General features: G+C 39.1%; 1 protein-coding gene across 1 annotated transcript; it reads right to left on the bottom strand.

The window, feature by feature from the left end:
• Positions 1 to 895: 895 nt before the first annotated feature.
• On the bottom strand, positions 896 to 2470 carry LOC139500860 (uncharacterized). Its single transcript, XM_071289750.1, has 2 exons — positions 2201 to 2470; positions 896 to 1778 (listed from the first exon to the last, which is right to left on the bottom strand). Exons 1-2 carry the CDS (start codon positions 2242 to 2244, stop codon positions 905 to 907), a joined length of 918 nt encoding a protein of 305 aa, XP_071145851.1. The 5' UTR covers positions 2245 to 2470; the 3' UTR covers positions 896 to 904.
• Between the last annotated feature and the right edge of the window lie 24381 nt (positions 2471 to 26851).

The raw sequence follows: 26851 nt of genomic DNA on the forward strand, positions 1-26851 counted from the left end.
TTACACCCAATTTACAATAACCTTGACAAATCTCGCTACTAACCTTGTTGATAGACTGCTCGACTATCTCCTATACTACTTGATTGTCTATTATTGTCATTTGTGTCCCAATGAATTCTTTAGAAAACTATTTAGTAACGCTTCGAATACCAGATAATTAGTTGGCTTGGTGTTTAAAGTTTTCAAATTACTTGATTACTCTTTGTTGCCTAATCTAGTTTCCTAATGGATAACATGTAACTCAAGGCATGTATGTTTGTTTCGCGTTGATTTTTTCGTTTGAACTGTTTCGCATTTGTCATGTCGGAGCATTTTATAGCTGACTAGTCTACACGGTATCGGGATAACTTGTTAAGTTGAAGGTCGTACGATTATCTTTAGTTGCAGTAATAAACTTTATTTTGAATCGGTTTGTCTGGGGACGACCACTTTATATTCAGGTGTTGAGAGAGGGGGGGGGTCTATATATTTAAGGTATTGTTTACATATAGCTCTTCAACGGTTTCGGTACTTATACATTTTGGGATTTCAAATGTTTGGTTTTGAGCGTTCCTGATGGAGGTAAATCCAGAAAAGCGCTTCGAATTCGGACGCAAGAAATTAAACGTGTTTTTAATTTTTCGTCTCCTTAGATTTCTCATTGGCAATAATACCATTTCTCCTTCTTTTAATATACGACTACGAAGAATCAATGCAACAAATTGAAATACATAATAGTTTATATATATAACGATCTTGGCATACAGATATTAGTATACAATAGGCAAATGTATTCTTTTTGCCAATATCGAGTTTTCATATGATCAGCTGGTAGGCAAAGTAACACATTAACAAAATGCAACATGTGAATATTACAATATTGACAGGAACGTTTATAATAATCACATTCTTTTATCTTAAAATGTCATAGTCCAACGGGTGACCATATCTTCGTTGGCTTAGACTTGTCCTCTTGGTCTTCATCTATACTACTGTGGTAATTATCATCTGCAGGTGTGGAGTAAGAGAAGTAAGGAGACTGTGGTGGTATGACTTGGAGAGGCATTTGGTTGAAACTGAAAGAAGAATTACGCGACATTGAAGCATTTGGATATATAGGGTTATAAGAAGGCTGCATAGAATACTGGTCGAATATGTGTTGTTGTTGATGTTGTTGTGGCACGTTAGTATAATTAAATGTATGGTATTGCGGAATCATATTGTATGGAGCTGGATGGTGTTGTTGAAATTGTTGATGATTCTGGTATGGCACACAGTGACTGCTATACGTCTGCGAGATATTTTGGTTTGAATAAACAGAGGAACGTGCCTTTTTAAAAGAGGGAACAAAGCTTTCATTTTCAGAATCGGAATTCAATTCACGTTTCTTCTCGTATGCCTTCTCGACCATTTTGGGCAGCTCTATTCTGTCATTTTGTGTCACAGGTGGGATTTTTCCATTATACGTCGACTTAAGACACATAAGATGTCGCATCAGTATATTTAGTTTGGAACATTTTACAGGATCTGTTTTCCTTAATCGGTCTTTCATGACTGTCATGAATAAGGCATCATTTCTTTGTTTGTACTCACAGAACTGGTTTTGTTCTGTTGTGAGGGACTCTACTTCTATGCGTATATTTCGTATTTGTTTCTGCAAAGATTTTCTCTCCTCGCGAAACTCTTTGTGTTTGTCTTTCTGGCCGCAAATCAGAAATGTAGAACAGCGGTCATTCTTGCAAACATTATTCCCCTTGTTGTTGTCAGCCTTATGGCCTCTAATGTGACAGTTTGTGCATCTAAAAATAAGAATAAATCTTTAAGCATGTGACAAATAAAAGTGGTGACTTTTTTGTACTTACATGAAATTTTAAATTGAAAGAGCATGCGTTAATCAACAGAATAAATTAGAATAGTTATAGGTTACGAGATATTTGATTTAAATTTCTTGTGGTGGTTTGTATATATCATATATCAACATACGTCAAGGGGAAAAATGTTTTAGAATTATTTTATGAAGATTTATAGAAGTCAAACTTTATAATCAATGATGTTTATACTTTAAACAGTCGATGCATGTCGTACAAACTTATTAATAATAAGATAGCAGTATAGAAAAAAATATTATAACAAAGTTAAAATTTTAGCTATCACAACAACAAAAAATCACAGAAAATAATAGTTTGAGGCGCAAGAAAAAAGTATATATAATAACATTTACCTATAATTCAAATTTCCTTGGGGTGGTGGTTCTTCTACAGGCATTTCCAGTTGTCTAAGTTGGTGCTCTTTATCTGCCAGTTCTATCTTTTTCTGCTATAGTTTGTCTTCAAGCCTTCCTGAAATTTTGTGAAGTGCTGAAGATTCAGGTTCAAAAGTTTCTTTTTCGTTTACGGCGACATTTTTTCAATTCCATGAGCGCATTTTCGATTTGCCTCTTTTCTCCTTATGTCAATACAGTTCCAAAAATGTAATTAATGTCATCCGGAATATGAATACAGCGTAACAAAGAGACATTCAGAAATTTATGTTGAACGAAATAATCCGAAAATTGTACAAATTCCTTTCCAATTTGAGAAAGAAATTCAGTCACTGTCATATCATCCATTTTGGTAGTATATAAATGAATAAGATTGAATTATAGTTCATTTATAGTAGAAAGGATGGCATGTGAGTACTTTTTAAAGTATAAATCGATGAATATACATGTACATGTAATGATGAATATGCATGTACTTGTAAGTTGAAAAAAACCTGTTTTCAAATATAACGGTTCTCAAAGTAAAAAGCTGAACAGTTGTATATATTCCATCACAGTACATGTAATATGATCAAGCAAAATTCATTTGGAAGATACTATGAAGTTGGAAAGGATACTAATGTTGTAACAAGAAAGACTATTCTAGACATGTATTTATCAGGAAACCATACTTGTGCATTTATTTCAAAACACTGTGCCGTTTCGCACAATACGGTTCGCAATGTCATTGATAAATATCAATTAGATGGTTCTGTATCTCCGGTAAAATATCAACATGGTGCAACAAGGCTTAACAGTTCCGAAGACATTGTTCAGGCTATAAGATACTATAAATTTCGCAAGCCGTCAATCTATGGGAAAGAAATTCAAAGTACGTTATTGTCTGATGGAGTAACGACAAATGATCGGTTGCCAAGTCTGTCTACAATTTCAAAAATTTTGAAAAATGACTGCCAAATGTCACACAAAAAGTTAAAAGTATGTGCTAAAGAAGCTTTAAGTGCTGAGAACCAACGACGATTTGACGAATATGTAAATACTATCTCTTCAATTAATCCTTATTCTTTACATTTCTTTGACGAATCATCTGTCATAAAAACAACTGGAAATAGACTTTATGGACATGCAACAGTAGGGGAAAAGGTTATAGAGGTACAAAAATATGCTTCCAATGCTACCCACACGGTAAACCTCCTTCATGGGCCATTTGGAATTGATTATTTTAATGTTTTAGATGGACCTTCAAATGGATTTCATCTCGTTGACTTTTTTTCTGATGCTTTACAGGAATTAGATCGATTTGGAAATTATTGCTTACGTCCCGGGGACACTGTTGTTATGGACAATTGTGGCTTCCACCACGGTAGATTCGCCGAAAATACACTTAGATTTATTTTGGGACACCGTCACATAGACTTATTATATCAACCTCCATATCACCCAGACTTGAATACGTGTGAAGTATGCTTTGAAGTAATGAAAGACTATTTGCGTAAACATACGACCTACGCACGTGAATTGACTGAGATGGCTATATGTGACGGTCTAGGACAAGTATCCGCTTCAAAGTCTTCTTCTATATTTCGTGGATGTGGTTATTTGTAAAAACGCTTATTTAGTGTATTATATACATATCTTTATAATAATTCAATAAAATTCGTTCATGTAATTATTGTGTGTTGTGTAAACTTTGAGGGGGATTTAAACAGATATATTGAAAGTAAAATACTGAAAAAGAACCTTTTTCTATTGGTTATAGATGACTATGCGGTATAGAATTTGCTCATTGTTGAGGGCCGTATAGTGATCTATGGTTGTTAATTTCTGTGTCATTTTGTCTCTTGTGAAGAGTTATCTTGTTAGCAATAATACCACATCTCATTTATTCAAATGATTGTTTATTTATAATTCGGACATACGATTGATACCAATATCATGCCCTGTCCAGTTAGACAAATGAAATTTAGCTGTAGGCTTTTCGTGATATATACACATGGAAAAAAGTATTGCAACACCTTGATTTTTTAAAACTTGAAAAATCAGCCTCATTTTTTGGATGAAATATAATAAAATATGTGTATATTATTATTGAAACATAGTTTATGATAACATTGGCATTGACACAACCAAAAAATGTTTGAAAAAAAAAATGATTTATAAAACCACAATTTTAATAACAAAATGAAGTGTTTTTTGTACAAAAAATGCATTTTACAACTTTTACTGTAGTCGAACTTAACAATGTCAGACATTTCAAAATTAATCTTCAGCTGACTGTTCACATCATGGTTGATCGTTATACGCCAAAGCATTAGTACTTTGTGCACAGCCTCCATTCAAACGGATAACCGCATCTAAACGTCTTCTGATTCCTGCCATCAATCGACTTATTTGTTGCTAAGGTAGCAGCAACCATTTCTGATGAAGAGCATTGTTTATTTCATGATGTGTTTAAACTGGGGTGTCCTTTCGTGCACTTTCCGCCAAATAGTGTCCCAAATATGCTCGATATGGTTCAAATCCGGGCTACGATCGGGCCAATGAAGATGAACCGAATTCCATTTGAACATTGGATCTTCCTCCACGATGCTTATTTCCAACTTTGGCGAGCTCTGCACTACATTGGATACGGAAAACTGTGTGTCTCTTCGATAGCAAAGGTCTCCGAAATGGTCTTATCGCACGATAACCAGTAGCGATGAGTCGATCTCGAACAGTTCTTGTTAAAAGGCTCCTGTATGGCCACCACTCTCTTTTTAGGATTGTCTTGTATGCAATGGGTTTCCTTCTGACCAACCTTCATTATGCTTGATTTTCCCTAGCAAATGGTATAGGGGGTCTTCATTATCTCGGAAGGTCTTTAACAGCGTTTATTGCCTGATTTTTATTCTCAAAACGACTTATACTGGAATGGTGATGACCAACAATACGTGCAGTTGTTACAGCGACATCCCTGCTTCTCTTATGCTGATAATCTGCCATCTTGCTGCAGTTAAGAGTTGTCAAGGACCCATTACAAGGTGTCAATCACATAACTTTAAAAACTTGGTTATTTAAAGTGTTGAAAACAATGAGGATAAAAACATCTGTTTTGCTGTTTACGGGTACATTAGCTGCATGTGCAGATAAAAACTTATCGAGTCAATATTTATTGATTAAACTCAGGTGATACTTAAAAAATGTTTAACTAGTTCTATTTTACCAAATTATATCACAAAAAAATAAAGAGTGTTTTTTAATTTCAATTTCAATTTGGTGTTGCAATACTTTTTTCCATGTGTATATAACAATGACTTATCAACTCAATGACGAGTTTATACGACCAAGCCAACTAATTATCTGGTATTCGAAGCGTTACTAAATAGTTTTCTAAAGAATTCATTGGGACACAAATGACAATAATAGACAATCAAGTAGTATAGGAGATAGTCGAGGAGTCTATCAACAAGGCTAGTAGCGAGATTTGTCAAGGTTATTGTAACTTGTGATTGGGTGTAACAGATGTATGATGATTATTTTGCACAAGGCTGATTTCTATACAACGCAGCTCATATAGTGACGACTATCTCCACTTCGGTTGATACATGATATGTAAGTTGTTAAAGGTTTTGAATTGGCTGTGAGTAACTGCGAGTCCTCTCAGATATGTCTTTGAAGAAAACGAATTTCCAATTTTTCATACATTGACGGCAATGTCTATTCGGTTGTATACAGCAGTACACACAAATAGATTTTCAATGTGCATAAATGAGGAGGGGTCTTAATTTAATACATTATGCGATAGTATAAAAAAGAAGATGTGGTATGATTGCAAATGAGACAACTATCCACAAAAGACCAAAATGACACAGACATTAACAATTATAGGTCACCGTACGGCCTTTGACAATGAGCAAAGCCCATACCGCATAGTGAGCTATAAAAGGCCCCGATAAGACAATGTAAAACAATTCAAACGAGAAAACTAACGGCCTTATTTATGTTAAAAAAATGAACGAAAAACAAATATGTAACACATAAACACAACAAACGACAACCACTGAATTACAGGCTCCTGACTTGGGACAGGCACATACATAAATAATGTGGCGGGGTTAAACAGGTGAGGGGGATTCCAACCCTCCCCCTAACCTGGGACAGTGGTATAACAGTACAACATAAGAACGAACTATAAAAATCAGTTATTTTCGGCTGTTGTTTGCTCTATGGTCGGGTGGTTGTCGCTTTGACATATTCACCATTTCCTTTCTCAATTTTATTAACTCATCAGATAGACAAAAATACAAGTGGACGTGGCCCGGTACTTATACATCCCGACACAAACGTTAGATAGAACTTTTTTAATACTGTATCTTAAACCTATGAATGGAAATGACTTCTTAACAATAAATCCCTTTGATGTTGGATGTCTACTGATTGATATTTTAGTCTTAGATACATGAATTGTTAATTAGTTGTTTCAGACTTTATAATAGACTGTCGATAACTTCGAGTACTCCCAAATCTTTTCTGGTGTGAGGGGTTCATAAATACTCTGCCACGTTCGGTCTGAGATTTTGATTTTAAGATTTTCTATTTTGTGTCGCGTTTGATTGGTAAGTCCTTCCTAACCGATCTTCATAGTTTTTCCTTATGATGTATTGTTACACCACCCAACTGGCATCGGTAATATGGGATTGGTTCCTTCAAACACGTCTTACCTCATCACATTCTTTATTTGCATATGCTAAGTCAGGAATCTGTTAAGTGGTTTTCGTTGGTTCGTGTCTGTTCTATTTGTTTTTATGTAATTGTTTTGTTATGAATTAGACCACTATAGTTTTCTCAATTAAATTGTTTCATATGTCTCTTGCCGGTGAATTTTTAAGACGACTTTACATTGTGGGTTTTCTCATTGTTGAAGGCCATAGGTTGCCTAAAATTTCTTACATTCACTTTGGTGGATTAATCAGCCATATTACGTCTCCTAATCTTTATATATATACTTGCACTATAATATTTTGAAAAATAATGTAAAAATCCACAGGCCAGCATATCCTATTTACATCACTAGTACGAAACTTGTTTATTTTTATTGCATCTAAAGCTAAACAAAATTTAATGATGATACTATTTCAAACGCATGGGGAACACAACGTCAACAATGAGCAAAAACATGCAGAAAAAAAACCTTAAAAAAACCGGTCCGACTAAATGTTTAAATGGTCAAATCGAGAAAACCAAAGGATTCTTATGTTTAAATAAAGGTAAAATAACATGACATGATTGACAGCAACCTACTATATCTAATGAATGACAGATTCCAGACTATGGACAGGCATATGCAGAATGTAAATGGTAAAAACTTGGTTGCAAACGCTCATCCCTCCCTTAAACCGGAAAAGTGGTGTAACTACATGCTTTATGAAGGGGCAAATTTCTGTACAGTTTTTTAAATGTACAGATTTTCGGTTTTTACAATTTTAAAGGTCATATTTTTCGGTTTTTACAATTTTAAAAGTCATATGTCCTCTTACATGATTTGTTACCCCAGGGTCTTTTATATCATAATGTATCCATTGGCGTAGGCGTAACGGTTACGTGAACTTGTTTGGATACTTGTCATATGATCTTCCATAGATACATTTAGCTGTCGCTAGCTATAAAACCAGGTTTAATCCACCATTTTCTACATAAGAAAATACCTGTACCAAGTCATAAATATTACATGAAATCCATTCGTTTGATGTGTTTGAGCTTTTGATTTTGCCATTTCATTAGGGATTTTCCATTTTGAATTTACCTCGGAGTTCAGTATTTTTGTGATTTTACTTTTTATTCACAATCATTTCACATCTTGTATTATATCTAATATTTTAGATTTATCAAAAAGCGGTATTATTTAAGACTTAACATGATATTGCTATATATAATAAAAATGTGGAAATGTATTCCACGAGATCTCGAGTCAACCTTTTCATATGTAAATATATACATGTATATGAAACATAGTTGACTTGGTACCATTTGTTTCCTTTTTGAATTTTCCTTGGAGCCATGTGTTCTTATTATTTTACTACTTTCCAGGAATTGGTCAATGAGTGGTAGAACCAATATTGAGAAGAAAAAAACCCCACATATTTGCTTTCAACAAAGTTTTAATATCTCAATAGCCAGACCAGTCATTTTCCTTAAAAGATATGACAATATTCCATGAATTACTTGACTTACTTGATTTAATCCAGTTTGTTCCATGGGGGACAGAGGGCGACCACAGTAGTTTTTCATCTTTTCCTGTCCTTGGTTATTTTCTTTACTTCTCACCATGTTTTCCCAATTTTCTGTAAATCAGACGTTAGATCTCTGCGCTAGGTGAATTTCGTTCGCCCACCTTTTACGATGGCCAAGAGGATTCAAATCTAATGCCTGTCTAGTTATATTTGTGTTGTTTTACTTAACATGTGTCCAAGCTATTTCCATCTCAAGTCGTAATTGTTCTTTCTATTGGTTCTTGTCTTGTCCCTTTCCATAGTTCTTTGTTGCTAATGGTGTTTGGCCACTTGATTCCAATGATGTTTCTCAGACACCTGTTCTTGAAAACTTGTAATTTTTTGGAAGACACAGCTGTTAGTCTCCAAGTTTCTGACCCATAGGGAATTATAGACTTTACATTGGAGTTAAAGATCCTGATTTTTGGTGTTTGTTCTGAGTGCTTTGCACCGCCAGACTGGTTTAAGGATTGCAAAGGCTTGTTGTGTTCTATGACAAGATACGTAACGATTTCATTTACAACTTAATAAATCAATCCTGTTCAATTACATTTTGTACCAGTTACGATATCAGGTGCAAAGATGCATAAATCTGCGAGAGAAAAAAAAACCCCAATGTTGTAATTCTCATGAGTTGTCTTTCTTCCATCCTGACAAATTCTCGTAAAACAGATTACTCCAAATGAATGAATAATTTGACGAATGAGTGAATGAATTAACAAATTGACGAATGAACATATTAAATATACCAAAACAAAGCTTTCAAATTAGAAAACATATATTTTAAGGATAGACTTGCATCCCAGCTTTACTACGTTCCAACAACTTTAGAGAGAGAAAATTATCTATTCTATTACATTATTTATAGCAACAGAGACTACTATTCCTGTAAACATATTTTATAAAAAGAAATCGTTATATTTAGCTACAAGGGTAAAGACATAAATACTAAATATACAAAAAAAATCAATAATTGGGATTAGGAAATAAGAACAGTGCTCTTACATACATCCGTCTCACTAAATTCAAAAATAAAATTACAAGCTATGAACACAACGAATATGTATGTAACAAAATACAGTCAATGATTACAATAACATAAAGAAAATTCATAAGAAAAAAATATATTGCATAGTATTCTCAGATAGCAAGTCAATGAATTTTAGATATTCCTGTTTTATAACACACATTCCTTTTCGTGTGTGCAACAACTCAGTCATCGCAGCATGTGAATGTTCAATCTAAATCATTTCGTAACCGCAACAAGATAGAACAGAACTACATAAGTGTCTATAATAATATAAATTGTGAAATTCACTTTTTCCCGTCATATACAAGAAATATTAGAAAATCAAAACAGTTAAGTCTAAACGCGATATGTGAGATCATTTAGATGTATTTTTGTTTGAATTCTGCATTATTTAATCCTACGGTATAAAACAGCAATTCAAACATGAATCATTATAGTGGTAAAGCGTTCACTAGAATCACACCACCCAGGTTATTGTTTTCACGTCCTAGCCTAAAGACAATACATACCAAACCCGTGTCTGATAGTCCTCATTCTCGCAAGCCGCTTTATATACATTTTTTCAGGGGCGGATCCAGCCATTTCAAAAAGGGGGGGTTCCTAACCCAGGACAAAGGGTGGGGGTTCCAAATACATGTCCCCATTCAAATGCATTGATCGTAAAAAAAAAGGGGGGTTCCAACCCCCGGAACCCCCCCCCCCCCCTTCTGGATCCGCGCCTGTTTTTTCAGTTGTGCTAGTTATTCTAGCTAGAACTTTGTGACATGCTTTAAGATTGTCTAATATTACGTTGATATCTGAAAATGTGTTGATGTTCACTGAAGAGAAGCATGAAGATACATATTTTAATATGATAATAAAATTGAGAAAGGAAATGGTGAATATGTCAAAGCGACAACCACCCGACCATAGAGCAAACAACAGCCGAAGGCAACCAATGGGTCTTCAATGTAGCGAGAATTCCCGCACCCGTAGGTGTCCTTCAGCTGGCCCCTAAAATATGCATAATAGTACAGTGATAATGGACGTCATACTAAACTCCGAATTATACACAAGAAACTAAAATTTAAAATCATACAAGACTAACAAAGGCCAGAGGCTCCTGACTTGGGACAGGCGCAAAATTGCGGCGGGGTTAAACATGTTTATGAGATCTCAACCCTCCCCCTATACCTCTAGCCAATGTAGAAAAGTAAAAGAATAACAATACGCACATTAAAATTCAGTTCAAGAGAAGTCCGAGTCTGATATCAAAAGATGTAACAAAAGAAAATAAATAAAATGACAATAATACATAAATAACAACAGACTACTAGCAGTTAACTGACATGCCAGCTCCAGACCTCAATTAAACTGATTGAAAGATTATGTCTTCATCATATGAATATCAGGTACAATCCCTCCCGTTAGGGGTTTAGTATCATACTATCATAAAATATATGAGAAGAACATAACCCGTGTCATGCCAACAACTGTTTTTTTAGAAATAAATGTGTTTAGTTCCGATGCAAAGACCCTATCAGTGAATCAATGTTAAAGCCAAAATATGCAATCTTTAATGACCTGACAACAGTATCGTAACTATATCCCCTTTTAATAAGTCTATTTAAAGGTTTTGTTAGTTTCTGAGGAGAATACTGACATTTTTGTGCTTTATAAAGAATATTTCCATAAAATTTTGGATGTGAAATACCTGAACGTATAAGATGTCTGCATGTTGAGTTATATTTACGAATTATTTCCTTATACCGGTGATAAAATTTAGTAAATGTTTTGACCAGTTTGTGATATCGAAAACCCTGGTGTAATAATTTTTCAGTAATACATAAATTTCTCTCGCTAAAATCTAATACATTGTTACATACACGAGCGAATCGTACAAGTTGAGATATATAAACACCATAAGATGGTGACAAGGGAACGTCACCATCTAAAAATGGATAATTAACAATAGGAAATGAAAAATCATCTCTTTTATCATAAATTTTTGTATTAAGCTTCCCGTTTATGATATAGATATCAAGATCGAGGAAAGGGCAGTGGTCATTGTTATCATTAGCTTTATTTAAAGTAAGTTCTACAGGATAAATTTCTTTAGTATACATACTGAAGTCGTCATTATTTAGAGCCAATATATCATCCAAATATCTAAAAGTATTGTTAAATTTTTGTATCAAATGTTGTTTTGATGGGTCTTTGCTAATTTTAGTCATAAATTGTAACTCATAACAATAAATAAGTAATTTTGTTCCTCTGATACAAACTAGAACTGTGATCACCCTCCATCCACACATGAACTTCCATGTTGTACTTATGTAAGCGTTTCTGAATATATAACTAGCTAAATGATGACCTCTTTGTATACCACAGTTGTCTATTTTTATGTTTTTAGAATGCATAAGAACGCAATAAACACGAGTAGACCGTTCAAAGAACATACTGCAAACGTATTGATCAGAGAACAATCTTGCTGCTAACTATTTATGGATTTTTTATTTTGCTTTGTCGTATTAAGACGGATTAAAGACTTTAAAAGAACGTAACAAGGTCGAGTTGGGTCTCTAAATGAAAGGAATGAGAGTGCTTTAAACAGACTCGGTCTGTGTACACAGGTACATCCAATTGACGCAAAACCAAACTCTGTCATAGCACGTCCTTACTACGTTCCAAATACGGCTCAGGTGAGGTTAGGTAAAAAATTAGAAATTAAGAAATTAAAATTGATACTATAAGCTGGTAGAGCATCAATAAGCTAAAAATATTGATAGGTCATTGACCTCCTTTTCGAGATATTTGAAATTTAAAATATGGCGGGAAAAGGCTGACTCGGACTTTTACCCTATATTTGCATTGGTATTATTTGGGAGTCAAAACAAAGAAAGAAAATCAAGAATCTTCTAAAATTTTGGTAAATGACCTTTCATGAGCTATTAAGTCTAACATGAAAAAAATAAATGGGTGTTACGGGGCAAAATATTTTACATTGTATTGTATGGAAAAACACCAAGGAGTCCGAACATTTGACACAAATTCCAAAACTTCACTGAAGTACATCCTTAAGTAATTTATTTGTTATATCATTTAAATTGTTTACATCGATGATTTGAAACCCGAGATATTATAATATCGAAATAAAGCAATATGTTAACTATCTCGACCCTTCAGTGAAGATTAAAAAAATGCAATGCCATTATTACGCAATACATTTTTGTTTTAATTAATTGAAGATTTAAGCTTGCACAATTCTGCATCCCATCCCTTTGTTGCATATAGCTTCCACGTTTCTCTTGATTTCGAGTAAAAACAATTTTTGATAGTTTATTACATAATTGGGTGATTAATATATCCCATTCAATGGCAACAAGTTCAAGGGGAATTCTTGCATAGTTTTTTGTCTATATCTTTCAGGTAACATCACATAAAACGGTTTCATTAACCTTATAACAAAATAAGAATAGACAAGGGTATAATTTGATGGAATGTTTATCATTAACAAAGAACGGTTTAGATAAAACGTGCGTTAATTTACACAAAGTACCTACCTTAAAGTATTGAAAGGGTAATTAATCGCTGTCACTCAAAGACAACACGTAGTGACTTTACACTAAACTGGCTCATCTCACACCTCTAGTTTCATCGTAATAATATTTATAATGGTGCCTTAATTCTTTCTTCCGTCATTTAATCGGATTTTGTGCCAAATACTGCATTTTCTCTGGTTACTTAGTACTGATTATAACACGGAAAGATCGACCTCATAGTAGGTGCTACTGGATTTAAACACTTTGATGACATAGATACAGACAGACTGGGAGACATTATTTCCTGATACCTCTATCATTCGGATGATGTTAAGACATCTTTATCGATATGGACGAATTGATCTCTGATAAATGTTTAAAGTCATGGTACTAATGAACAAAGTTTACATGTACTTTAATTCTGCACTTTACACTATTTTAAATATATTGAAGGTATCACTAAAACTCCTACAACCCCCTAGAGTTGAAACAGGTTTAAAGGATGACCATACCGACAACGGTCAACCCAAAATGATGGCGCTGTAAAGCTTTCGAAGATACCATAATCAATTCCTTTAAGTAAAGCATCAATTTCATGTGAAATACAACCATATAATGCTGTTGTAAACTTTTTAAAAGCCACCATTAACAAGAAAAATCTCAATCTGTAGTCTTTAACTATAAAGCATGAGTTTAATCAGTTGTACATATAAATAAGAATAGAATTGCCTGTCTACAAATATAACGATATAAACAACCCAAAGAGTCACTCTTTTGTTTTTAAACTATTTAGAATTGGAAGAATTCTGATGGATGGATTGATAGATGTACATGTATTAATTGATGCATGTGTAACGTCCAGTGTCAAATATTACATACATATCCGGACGAAGACGGTGCTTGATCTTTCTCCTTAATGTACCATGCTTAATTGAGTAGAAAATACCACCTGTGAAGAGTTTGGTTCAAAGATATATAGAAGATATCAATTATTAATCATTATGTTGAAGAGGCTAAATAAGAAGATCAGATATGTAACACGATAAAGACAAATAAAAAGAAACAAGTAAAATGCAATGAAAACATAAGATTAATATTAAAACGAATTTTGTTTTCTCTCACTTATTCTCATCCATCTATCGTTCTATTATAAGTAAGATCAGTAGTTCAGTAAGATCTACCAGAGACATTATATGTTTTGTATTTCTCTTGATCTACAATTACGATTAAAGCCGCAGGGAGTCGAATTTTTTTTTTTACAGAATGCGGTCATAAGAATGGTAAAGTGTGTCCTATGTCAAACCAGTTTGTATTTCAGGGTTAAAAGCTTACAATGGAAATAGTTGCAGGAAATTTTTTTTATAAGTTGCTTGTAACAAGCAAACACGACGAGCCTCTTGTTGCTTAACCACCTGCAACATTTAATGGCAGATTTGTTTTCTTGATTAGAGAAGTTAATCTTGTTTATTAACTTATAAAGTGAGCGTAACCTTGCCTTTTCAGGGCCGTAACTAGGGTTCTAATTCAGGGGAGGCAGGGGTTCGGGGGCCGCCGATTTTTTTTTTCTCTCTCAGTAAAATAGCTAGAAATGACCCGTTTTCCTTCGATTTCCTTACTCTAAGAGACATGCATCAGTATTGATTGAACCTGGAAACAATTTTTATGCAAAAACAAGCTGAGATTGCTGTTCGGAGTGAGCCAAGGCTCCGTCTTGAAGGTTGTTATTTGGCCTATAATTAACATTAAATACATTGTGACCACGGATTTTTTTCTTTATATGGCTAAAAATTACCCGTTTTTCTTCGATTTCCTTACTTTAAGAAACATCAGTAAAATGGACTAGTGTAGATCTAGCCGGCGTTAATATTCATGAGGCTAGCCGTCAATAATATTCATGAGATCAAAACCGCGTTCGATGAAATGTTTTGGATAGTTATTAGATTGTGACAATAAAATAAATTTTGCTGTCAATATCCATTATGGTTATGCTATTTATAGCAATATAAATTAATTAAGAAATATTAAGCCAATAGGTGTCTTCTGTAAGGTCCGCGTCATTTAAAATGAAAGTAAATGAAAAGTTTAATTGCATTGCCTCACACAACACAAAACAATTATGATCATTAAAATGTTGTTATTATTGAATCAATGTAAACTTTAGTAATTAAAACAAGATGATTAAATAGAGGGTAATTAAATGGAATTAATTGTCATATGGGCATTCCATAATCTGTTCGTTGTCTACAAATATAGTCCAATTCTAAAACTAAAATATACAATACATATGATAGTATCACACAATTAAAAAGATCAGAAAAACAAGAAACATAGTTAGTTGAAGACATATAATAAACAGAAAAATAGAAACTGTCAATTACTATTTCAATGACATAATTCTTCAAAATTACGGAGATCAATAAGAGTCTTTAATCTTTAATTCAGTCCATATTATTGCCTCTAAAAAGGCCCATAGCACTTATGCCCTAGACCCGTACGAGTTAGTCAGAAAAGGATAAAGGGGGGGGGGGGGTACCCTGGTATATCACAAATTCGAAAATGAACTATTGCCGGCTGGCCAAACGAAGAGATTCTCCACGTGGGCAATGATACCAGAGGAAGAGGTACTTATTGCCTTTAAAATGGCCCATATCACTTATACCCTAGACCCGTACGAGTTTGTCAGTAGAGGGTTCAAAGGGGGGATATGGAATCCAAGATACAACGAATTCGAACTGAACTATTGCCGGCTGGCCAAACTAAGAGATTCTCCACACCGACCATTATACCAGAGGTAGAGGTTGGTATTGCCTCTAAAATGGCCCATAGCACTTATGCCCTAGACCCGTACGAGTTAGTCAGAAAAGGATAAGGGGGGGTACCCTGGTATATCACAAATTCGAAAATGAACTAATGCCGGCTGGCCAAACGAAGAGATTCTCCACGTGGGCAATGATACCAGAGGAAGAGGTACTTATTGCCTTTAAAATGGCCCATAGCACTTATACCCTAGACCCGTACGAGTTTGTCAGTAGGGGGTTCAAAGGGGGGATATGGAACCCAAGATACAACGAATTCGAACTGAACTATTGCCGGCTGGCCAAACTAAGAGATTCTCCACACCGACCATTATACCAGAGGTAGAAGTTGGTATTGCCTCTAAAATGGCCCATAGCACTTATGCCCTAGACCCGTACGAGTTAGTCAGAAAAGGATAAGGGGGGGGTACCCTGGTATATCACAAATTCGAAAATGAACTATTGCCGGCTGGCCAAACGAAGAGATTCTCCACGTGGGCAATGATACCAGAGGAAGAGGTACTTGTTGCCTTTAAAATGGCTCATAGCACTTATACCCTAGACCCGTAAGAGTTTGTCAGTAGAGGGTTCAAAGGGGGGATATTGAATCCAAGATACAACGAATTCGAACTGAACTATTGCCGGCTGGCCAAACTAAGAGATTCTCCACACCGACCATTATACCAGAGGTAGAGGTTGGTATTGCCTCTAAAATGGCCCATAGCACTTATGCCCTAGACCCGTACGAGTTAGTCAGAAAAGGATAAGGGGGGGTACCCTGGTATATCACAAATTCGAAAATGAACTATTGCCGGCTGGCCAAACGAAGAGATTCTCCACGTGGGCAATGATACCAGAGGAAGAGGTACTTATTGCCTTTAAAATGGCCCATATCACTTATACCCTAGACCCGTACGAGTTTGTCAGTAGAGGGTTCAAAGGGGGGATATGGAATCCAAGATACAACGAATTCGAACTGAACTATTGCCGGCTGGCCAAACTAAGAGATTCTCCACACCGACCATTATACCAGAGGTAGAGGTTGGTATTGCCTCTAAAATGGCCCATAGCACTTATGCCCTAGACCCGTACGAGTTAGTCAGAAAAGGATAAGGGGGGGTACCCTGGTATATCACAAATTCGAAAATGAACTAATGCCGGCTGGCCAAACGAAGAGATTCTCCACGTGGGCAATGATACCAGAGGAAGAGGTACTTATTGCCTTTAAAATGGCCCATAGCACTTATACCCTAGACCCGTACGAGTTTGTCAGTAGGGGGTTCAAAGGGGGGATATGGAACCCAAGATACAACGAATTCGAACTGAACTATTGCCGGCTGGCCAAACTAAGAGATTCTCCACACCGACCATTATACCAGAGGTAGAAGTTGGTATTGCCTCTAAAATGGCCCATAGCACTTATGCCCTAGACCCGTACGAGTTAGTCAGAAAAGGATAAGGGGGGGGTACCCTGGTATATCACAAATTCGAAAATGAACTATTGCCGGCTGGCCAAACGAAGAGATTCTCCACGTGGGCAATGATACCAGAGGAAGAGGTACTTGTTGCCTTTAAAATGGCTCATAGCACTTATACCCTAGACCCGTAAGAGTTTGTCAGTAGAGGGTTCAAAGGGGGGATATTGAATCCAAGATACAACGAATTCGAACTGAACTATTGCCGGCTGGCCAAACTAAGAGATTCTCCACACCGACCATTATACCAGAGGTAGAGGTTGGTATTGCCTCTAAAATGGCCCATAGCACTTATGCCCTAGACCCGTACGAGTTAGTCAGAAAAGGATAAGGGGGGGTACCCTGGTATATCACAAATTCGAAAATGAACTATTGCCGGCTGGCCAAACGAAGAGATTCTCCACGTGGGCAATGATACCAGAGGAAGAGGTACTTATTGCCTTTAAAATGGCCCATATCACTTATACCCTAGACCCGTACGAGTTTGTCAGTAGAGGGTTCAAAGGGGGGGTATGGAATCCAAGATACAACGAATTCGAACTGAACTATTGCCGGCTGGCCAAACTAAGAGATTCTCCACACCGACCATTATACCAGAGGTAGAGGTTGGTATTGCCTCTAAAATGGCCCATAGCACTTATGCCCTAGACCCGTACGAGTTAGTCAGAAAAGGATAAGGGGGGGTACCCTGGTATATCACAAATTCGAAAATGAACTAATGCCGGCTGGCCAAACGAAGAGATTCTCCACGTGGGCAATGATACCAGAGGAAGAGGTACTTATTGCCTTTAAAATGGCCCATAGCACTTATACCCTAGACCCGTACGAGTTTGTCAGTAGGGGGTTCAAAGGGGGATATGGAACCCAAGATACAACGAATTCGAACTGAACTATTGCCGGCTGGCCAAACTAAGAGATTCTCCACACCGACCATTATACCAGAGGTAGAAGTTGGTATTGCCTCTAAAATGGCCCATAGCACTTATGCCCTAGACCCGTACGAGTTAGTCAGAAAAGGATAAGGGGGGGGTACCCTGGTATATCACAAATTCGAAAATGAACTATTGCCGGCTGGCCAAACGAAGAGATTCTCCACGTGGGCAATGATACCAGAGGAAGAGGTACTTGTTGCCTTTAAAATGGCTCATAGCACTTATACCCTAGACCCGTAAGAGTTTGTCAGTAGAGGGTTCAAAGGGGGGATATTGAATCCAAGATACAACGAATTCGAACTGAACTATTGCCGGCTGGCCAAACTAAGAGATTCTCCACACCGACCATTATACCAGAGGTAGAGGTTGGTATTGCCTCTAAAATGGCCCATAGCACTTATGCCCTAGACCCGTACGAGTTAGTCAGAAAAGGATAAGGGGGGGTACCCTGGTATATCACAAATTCGAAAATGAACTATTGCCGGCTGGCCAAACGAAGAGATTCTCCACGTGGGCAATGATACCAGAGGAAGAGGTACTTATTGCCTTTAAAATGGCCCATATCACTTATACCCTAGACCCGTACGAGTTTGTCAGTAGAGGGTTCAAAGGGGGGATATGGAATCCAAGATACAACGAATTCGAACTGAACTATTGCCGGCTGGCCAAACTAAGAGATTCTCCACACCGACCATTATACCAGAGGTAGAGGTTGGTATTGCCTCTAAAATGGCCCATAGCACTTATGCCCTAGACCCGTACGAGTTAGTCAGAAAAGGATAAGGGGGGGGGGTACCCTGGTATATCACAAATTCGAAAATGAACTAATGCCGGCTGGCCAAACGAAGAGATTCTCCACGTGGGCAATGATACCAGAGGAAGAGGTACTTATTGCCTTTAAAATGGCCCATAGCACTTATACCCTAGACCCGTACGAGTTTGTCAGTAGGGGGTTCAAAGGGGGGATATGGAACCCAAGATACAACGAATTCGAACTGAACTATTGCCGGCTGGCCAAACTAAGAGATTCTCCACACCGACCATTATACCAGAGGTAGAAGTTGGTATTGCCTCTAAAATGGCCCATAGCACTTATGCCCTAGACCCGTACGAGTTAGTCAGAAAAGGATAAGGGGGGGGGTACCCTGGTATATCACAAATTCGAAAATGAACTATTGCCGGCTGGCCAAACGAAGAGATTCTCCACGTGGGCAATGATACCAGAGGAAGAGGTACTTGTTGCCTTTAAAATGGCTCATAGCACTTATACCCTAGACCCGTAAGAGTTTGTCAGTAGAGGGTTCAAAGGGGGGATATTGAATCCAAGATACAACGAATTCGAACTGAACTATTGCCGGCTGGCCAAACTAAGAGATTCTCCACACCGACCATTATACCAGAGGTAGAGGTTGGTATTGCCTCTAAAATGGCCCATAGCACTTATGCCCTAGACCCGTACGAGTTAGTCAGAAAAGGATAAGGGGGGGTACCCTGGTATATCACAAATTCGAAAATGAACTATTGCCGGCTGGCCAAACTAAGAGATTCTCCACACCGACCATTATACCAGAGGTAGAAGTTGGTATTGCCTCTAAAATGGCCCATAGCACTTATGCCCTAGACCCGTACGAGTTAGTCAGAAAAGGATAAGGGGGGGGTACCCTGGTATATCACAAATTCGAAAATGAACTATTGCCGGCTGGCCAAACGAAGAGATTCTCCACGTGGGCAATGATACCAGAGGAAGAGGTACTTGTTGCCTTTAAAATGGCTCATAGCACTTATACCCTAGACCCGTAAGAGTTTGTCAGTAGAGGGTTCAAAGGGGGGATATTGAATCCAAGATACAACGAATTCGAACTGAACTATTGCCGGCTGGCCAAACTAAGAGATTCTCCACACCGACCATTATACCAGAGGTAGAGGTTGGTATTGCCTCTAAAATGGCCCATAGCACTTATGCCCTAGACCCGTACGAGTTAGTCAGAAAAGGATAAGGGGGGGTACCCTGGTATATCACAAATTCGAAAATGAACTATTGCCGGCTGGCCAAACGAAGAGATTCTCCACGTGGGCAATGATACCAGAGGAAGAGGTACTTATTGCCTTTAAAATGGCCCATATCACTTATACCCTAGACCCGTACGAGTTTGTCAGTAGAGGGTTCAAAGGGGGGGGTATGGAATCCAAGATACAACGAATTCGAACTGAACTATTGCCGGCTGGCCAAACTAAGAGATTCTCCACACCGACCATTATACCAGAGGTAGAGGTTGGTATTGCCTCTAAAATGGCCCATAGCACTTATGCCCTAGACCCGTACGAGTTAGTCAGAAAAGGATAAGGGGGGGTACCCTGGTATATCACAAATTCGAAAATGAACTAATGCCGGCTGGCCAAACGAAGAGATTCTCCACGTGGGCAATGATACCAGAGGAAGAGGTACTTATTGCCTTTAAAATGGCCCATAGCACTTATACCCTAGACCCGTACGAGTTTGTCAGTAGGGGGTTCAAAGGGGGGATATGGAACCCAAGATACAACGAATTCGAACTGAACTATTGCCGGCTGGCCAAACTAAGAGATTCTCCACACCGACCATTATACCAGAGGTAGAAGTTGGTATTGCCTCTAAAATGGCCCATAGCACTTATGCCCTAGACCCGTACGAGTTAGTCAGAAAAGGATAAGGGGGGGGTACCCTGGTATATCACAAATTCGAAAATGAACTATTGCCGGCTGGCCAAACGAAGAGATTCTCCACGTGGGCAATGATACCAGAGGAAGAGGTACTTGTTGCCTTTAAAATGGCTCATAGCACTTATACCCTAGACCCGTAAGAGTTTGTCAGTAGAGGGTTCAAAGGGGGGATATTGAATCCAAGATACAACGAATTCGAACTGAACTATTGCCGGCTGGCCAAACTAAGAGATTCTCCACACCGACCATTATACCAGAGGTAGAGGTTGGTATTGCCTCTAAAATGGCCCATAGCACTTATGCCCTAGACCCGTACGAGTTAGTCAGAAAAGGATAAGGGGGGGTACCCTGGTATATCACAAATTCGAAAATGAACTATTGCCGGCTGGCCAAACGAAGAGATTCTCCACGTGGGCAATGATACCAGAGGAAGAGGTACTTATTGCCTTTAAAATGGCCCATATCACTTATACCCTAGACCCGTACGAGTTTGTCAGTAGAGGGTTCAAAGGGGGGATATGGAATCCAAGATACAACGAATTCGAACTGAACTATTGCCGGCTGGCCAAACTAAGAGATTCTCCACACCGACCATTATACCAGAGGTAGAGGTTGGTATTGCCTCTAAAATGGCCCATAGCACTTATGCCCTAGACCCGTACGAGTTAGTCAGAAAAGGATAAGGGGGGGTACCCTGGTATATCACAAATTCGAAAATGAACTAATGCCGGCTGGCCAAACGAAGAGATTCTCCACGTGGGCAATGATACCAGAGGAAGAGGTACTTATTGCCTTTAAAATGGCCCATAGCACTTATACCCTAGACCCGTACGAGTTTGTCAGTAGGGGGTTCAAAGGGGGGATATGGAACCCAAGATACAACGAATTCGAACTGAACTATTGCCGGCTGGCCAAACTAAGAGATTCTCCACACCGACCATTATACCAGAGGTAGAAGTTGGTATTGCCTCTAAAATGGCCCATAGCACTTATGCCCTAGACCCGTACGAGTTAGTCAGAAAAGGATAAGGGGGGGGTACCCTGGTATATCACAAATTCGAAAATGAACTATTGCCGGCTGGCCAAACGAAGAGATTCTCCACGTGGGCAATGATACCAGAGGAAGAGGTACTTGTTGCCTTTAAAATGGCTCATAGCACTTATACCCTAGACCCGTAAGAGTTTGTCAGTAGAGGGTTCAAAGGGGGGATATTGAATCCAAGATACAACGAATTCGAACTGAACTATTGCCGGCTGGCCAAACTAAGAGATTCTCCACACCGACCATTATACCAGAGGTAGAGGTTGGTATTGCCTCTAAAATGGCCCATAGCACTTATGCCCTAGACCCGTACGAGTTAGTCAGAAAAGGATAAGGGGGGGTACCCTGGTATATCACAAATTCGAAAATGAACTATTGCCGGCTGGCCAAACGAAGAGATTCTCCACGTGGGCAATGATACCAGAGGAAGAGGTACTTATTGCCTTTAAAATGGCCCATATCACTTATACCCTAGACCCGTACGAGTTTGTCAGTAGAGGGTTCAAAGGGGGGATATGGAATCCAAGATACAACGAATTCGAACTGAACTATTGCCGGCTGGCCAAACTAAGAGATTCTCCACACCGACCATTATACCAGAGGTAGAGGTTGGTATTGCCTCTAAAATGGCCCATAGCACTTATGCCCTAGACCCGTACGAGTTAGTCAGAAAAGGATAAGGGGGGGTACCCTGGTATATCACAAATTCGAAAATGAACTAATGCCGGCTGGCCAAACGAAGAGATTCTCCACGTGGGCAATGATACCAGAGGAAGAGGTACTTATTGCCTTTAAAATGGCCCATAGCACTTATACCCTAGACCCGTACGAGTTTGTCAGTAGGGGGTTCAAAGGGGGGATATGGAACCCAAGATACAACGAATTCGAACTGAACTATTGCCGGCTGGCCAAACTAAGAGATTCTCCACACCGACCATTATACCAGAGGTAGAAGTTGGTATTGCCTCTAAAATGGCCCATAGCACTTATGCCCTAGACCCGTACGAGTTAGTCAGAAAAGGATAAGGGGGGGGTACCCTGGTATATCACAAATTCGAAAATGAACTATTGCCGGCTGGCCAAACGAAGAGATTCTCCACGTGGGCAATGATACCAGAGGAAGAGGTACTTGTTGCCTTTAAAATGGCTCATAGCACTTATACCCTAGACCCGTAAGAGTTTGTCAGTAGAGGGTTCAAAGGGGGGATATTGAATCCAAGATACAACGAATTCGAACTGAACTATTGCCGGCTGGCCAAACTAAGAGATTCTCCACACCGACCATTATACCAGAGGTAGAGGTTGGTATTGCCTCTAAAATGGCCCATAGCACTTATGCCCTAGACCCGTACGAGTTAGTCAGAAAAGGATAAGGGGGGGTACCCTGGTATATCACAAATTCGAAAATGAACTATTGCCGGCTGGCCAAACGAAGAGATTCTCCACGTGGGCAATGATACCAGAGGAAGAGGTACTTATTGCCTTTAAAATGGCCCATATCACTTATACCCTAGACCCGTACGAGTTTGTCAGTAGAGGGTTCAAAGGGGGGGTATGGAATCCAAGATACAACGAATTCGAACTGAACTATTGCCGGCTGGCCAAACTAAGAGATTCTCCACACCGACCATTATACCAGAGGTAGAGGTTGGTATTGCCTCTAAAATGGCCCATAGCACTTATGCCCTAGACCCGTACGAGTTAGTCAGAAAAGGATAAGGGGGGGGGTACCCTGGTATATCACAAATTCGAAAATGAACTAATGCCGGCTGGCCAAACGAAGAGATTCTCCACGTGGGCAATGATACCAGAGGAAGAGGTACTTATTGCCTTTAAAATGGCCCATAGCACTTATACCCTAGACCCGTACGAGTTTGTCAGTAGGGGGTTCAAAGGGGGGATATGGAACCCAAGATACAACGAATTCGAACTGAACTATTGCCGGCTGGCCAAACTAAGAGATTCTCCACACCGACCATTATACCAGAGGTAGAAGTTGGTATTGCCTCTAAAATGGCCCATAGCACTTATGCCCTAGACCCGTACGAGTTAGTCAGAAAAGGATAAGGGGGGGGGGTACCCTGGTATATCACAAATTCGAAAATGAACTATTGCCGGCTGGCCAAACGAAGAGATTCTCCACGTGGGCAATGATACCAGAGGAAGAGGTACTTGTTGCCTTTAAAATGGCTCATAGCACTTATACCCTAGACCCGTAAGAGTTTGTCAGTAGACGGTTCAAAGGGGGGATATTGAATCCAAGATACAACGAATTCGAACTGAACTATTGCCGGCTGGCCAAACTAAGAGATTCTCCACACCGACCATTATACCAGAGGTAGAGGTTGGTATTGCCTCTAAAATGGCCCATAGCACTTATGCCCTAGACCCGTACGAGTTAGTCAGAAAAGGATAAGGGGGGGTACCCTGGTATATCACAAATTCGAAAATGAACTAATGCCGGCTGGCCAAACGAAGAGATTCTCCACGTGGGCAATGATACCAGAGGAAGAGGTACTTATTGCCTTTAAAATGGCCCATAGCACTTATACCCTAGACCCGTACGAGTTTGTCAGTAGGGGGTTCAAAGGGGGGATATGGAACCCAAGATACAACGAATTCGAACTGAACTATTGCCGGCTGGCCAAACTAAGAGATTCTCCACACCGACCATTATACCAGAGGTAGAAGTTGGTATTGCCTCTAAAATGGCCCATAGCACTTATGCCCTAGACCCGTACGAGTTAGTCAGAAAAGGATAAAGGGGGGGGGGGTACCCTGGTATATCACAAATTCGAAAATGAACTATTGCCGGCTGGCCAAACGAAGAGATTCTCCACGTGGGCAATGATACCAGAAAAAGAGGTACTTGTTGCCTTTAAAATGGCTCATAGCACTTATACCCTAGACCCGTACGAGTTTGTCAGTAGAGGGTTCAAAGGGGGGGATATTGAATCCAAGATACAACGAATTCGAACTGAACTATTGCCGGCTGGCCAAACTAAGAGATTCTCCACACCGACCATTATACCAGAGGTAGAGGTTGGTATTGCCTCTAAAATGGCCCATAGCACTTATGCCCTTGACCCGTACGAGTTAGTCAGAAAAGGATAAGGGGGGTACCCTGGTATATCACAAATTCGAAAATGAACTATTGCCGGCTGGCCAACCGAAGAGATTCTCCACGTGGGCAATGATACCAGAGGAAGAGGTACTTATTGCCTTTAAAATGGCCCATATCACTTATACCCTAGACCCGTACGAGTTTGTCAGTAGAGGGTTCAAAGGGGGGATATGGAATCCAAGATACAACGAATTCGAACTGAACTATTGCCGGCTGGCCAAACTAAGAGATTCTCCACACCGACCATTATACCTGAGGTAGAGGTTGGTATTGCCTCTAAAATGGCCCATAGCACTTATGCCCTAGACCCGTACGAGTTAGTCAGAAAAGGATAAGGGGGGGTACCCTGGTATATCACAAATTCGAAAATGAACTAATGCCGGCTGGCCAAACGAAGAGATTCTCCACGTGGGCAATGATACCAGAGGAAGAGGTACTTATTGCCTTTAAAATGGCCCATAGCACTTATACCCTAGACCCGTACGAGTTTGTCAGTAGGGGGTTCAAAGGGGGGATATGGAACCCAAGATACAACGAATTCGAACTGAACTATTGCCGGCTGGCCAAACTAAGAGATTCTCCACACCGACCATTATACCAGAGGTAGAAGTTGGTATTGCCTCTAAAATGGCCCATAGCACTTATGCCCTAGACCCGTACGAGTTAGTCAGAGAAGGATAAGGGGGGGGGGGGGGTACCCTGGTATATCACAAATTCGAAAATGAACTATTGCCGGCTGGCCAAACGAAGAGATTCTCCACGTGGGCAATGATACCAGAGGAAGAGGTACTTGTTGCCTTTAAAATGGCTCATAGCACTTATACCCTAGACCCGTAAGAGTTTGTCAGTAGAGGGTTCAAAGGGGGGATATTGAATCCAAGATACAACGAATTCGAACTGAACTATTGCCGGCTGACCAAACTAAGAGATTCTCCACACCGACCATTATACCAGAGGTAGAGGTTGGTATTGCCTCTAAAATGGCCCATAGCACTTATGCCCTAGACCCGTACGAGTTAGTCAGAAAAGGATAAGGGGGGGTACCCTGATATATCACAAATTCGAAAATGAACTAATGCCGGCTGGCCAAACGAAGACATTCTCCACGTGGGCAATGATACCAGAGGAAGAGGTACTTATTGCCTTTAAAATGGCCCATAGCACTTATACCCTAGACCCGTACGAGTTTGTCAATAGGGGGTTCAAAGGGGGGATATGGAACCCAAGATACAACGAATTCGAACTGAACTATTGCCGGCTGGCCAAACTAAGAGATTCTCCACACCGACCATTATACCAGAGGTAGAAGTTGGTATTGCCTCTAAAATGGCCCATAGCACTTATGCCCTAGACCCGTACGAGTTAGTCAGAAAAGGATAAAGGGGGGGGGTACCCTGGTATATCACAAATTCGAAAATGAACTATTGCCGGCTGGCCAAACGAAGAGATTCTCCACGTGGGCAATGATACCAGAAAAAGAGGTACTTGTTGCCTTTAAAATGGCTCATAGCACTTATACCCTAGACCCGTACGACTTTGTCAGTAGAGGGTTCAAAGGGGGGATATTGAATCCAAGATACAACGAATTCGAACTGAACTATTGCCGGCTGGCCAAACTAAGAGATTGTCCACACCGACCATTATACCAGAGGTAGAGGTTGGTATTGCCTCTAAAATGGCCCATAGCACTTATGCCCTAGACCCGTACGAGTTAGTCAGAAAAGGATAAGGGGGGTACCCTGGTA

Source organism: Mytilus edulis, chromosome 13, assembly GCF_963676685.1.
Source record: "Mytilus edulis chromosome 13, xbMytEdul2.2, whole genome shotgun sequence".
In the NCBI taxonomy this organism is placed as follows: Eukaryota; Metazoa; Mollusca; class Bivalvia; order Mytilida; family Mytilidae; genus Mytilus; species Mytilus edulis.

What these genes read in the sequence shown, in the direction of transcription:
- LOC139500860 (XM_071289750.1), bottom strand. Translation starts at nt 2,244, where the DNA reads ATGCCTGTAGAAGAACCACCACCCCAAGGAAATTTGAATTATAG. An exon ending in CAAGGAAATTTGAATTATAG is followed by an intron (nt 1,779 to 2,200) that starts GTAAATGTTATT and finishes TCTTATTTTTAG; the next exon opens with ATGCACAAACTGTCACATTA.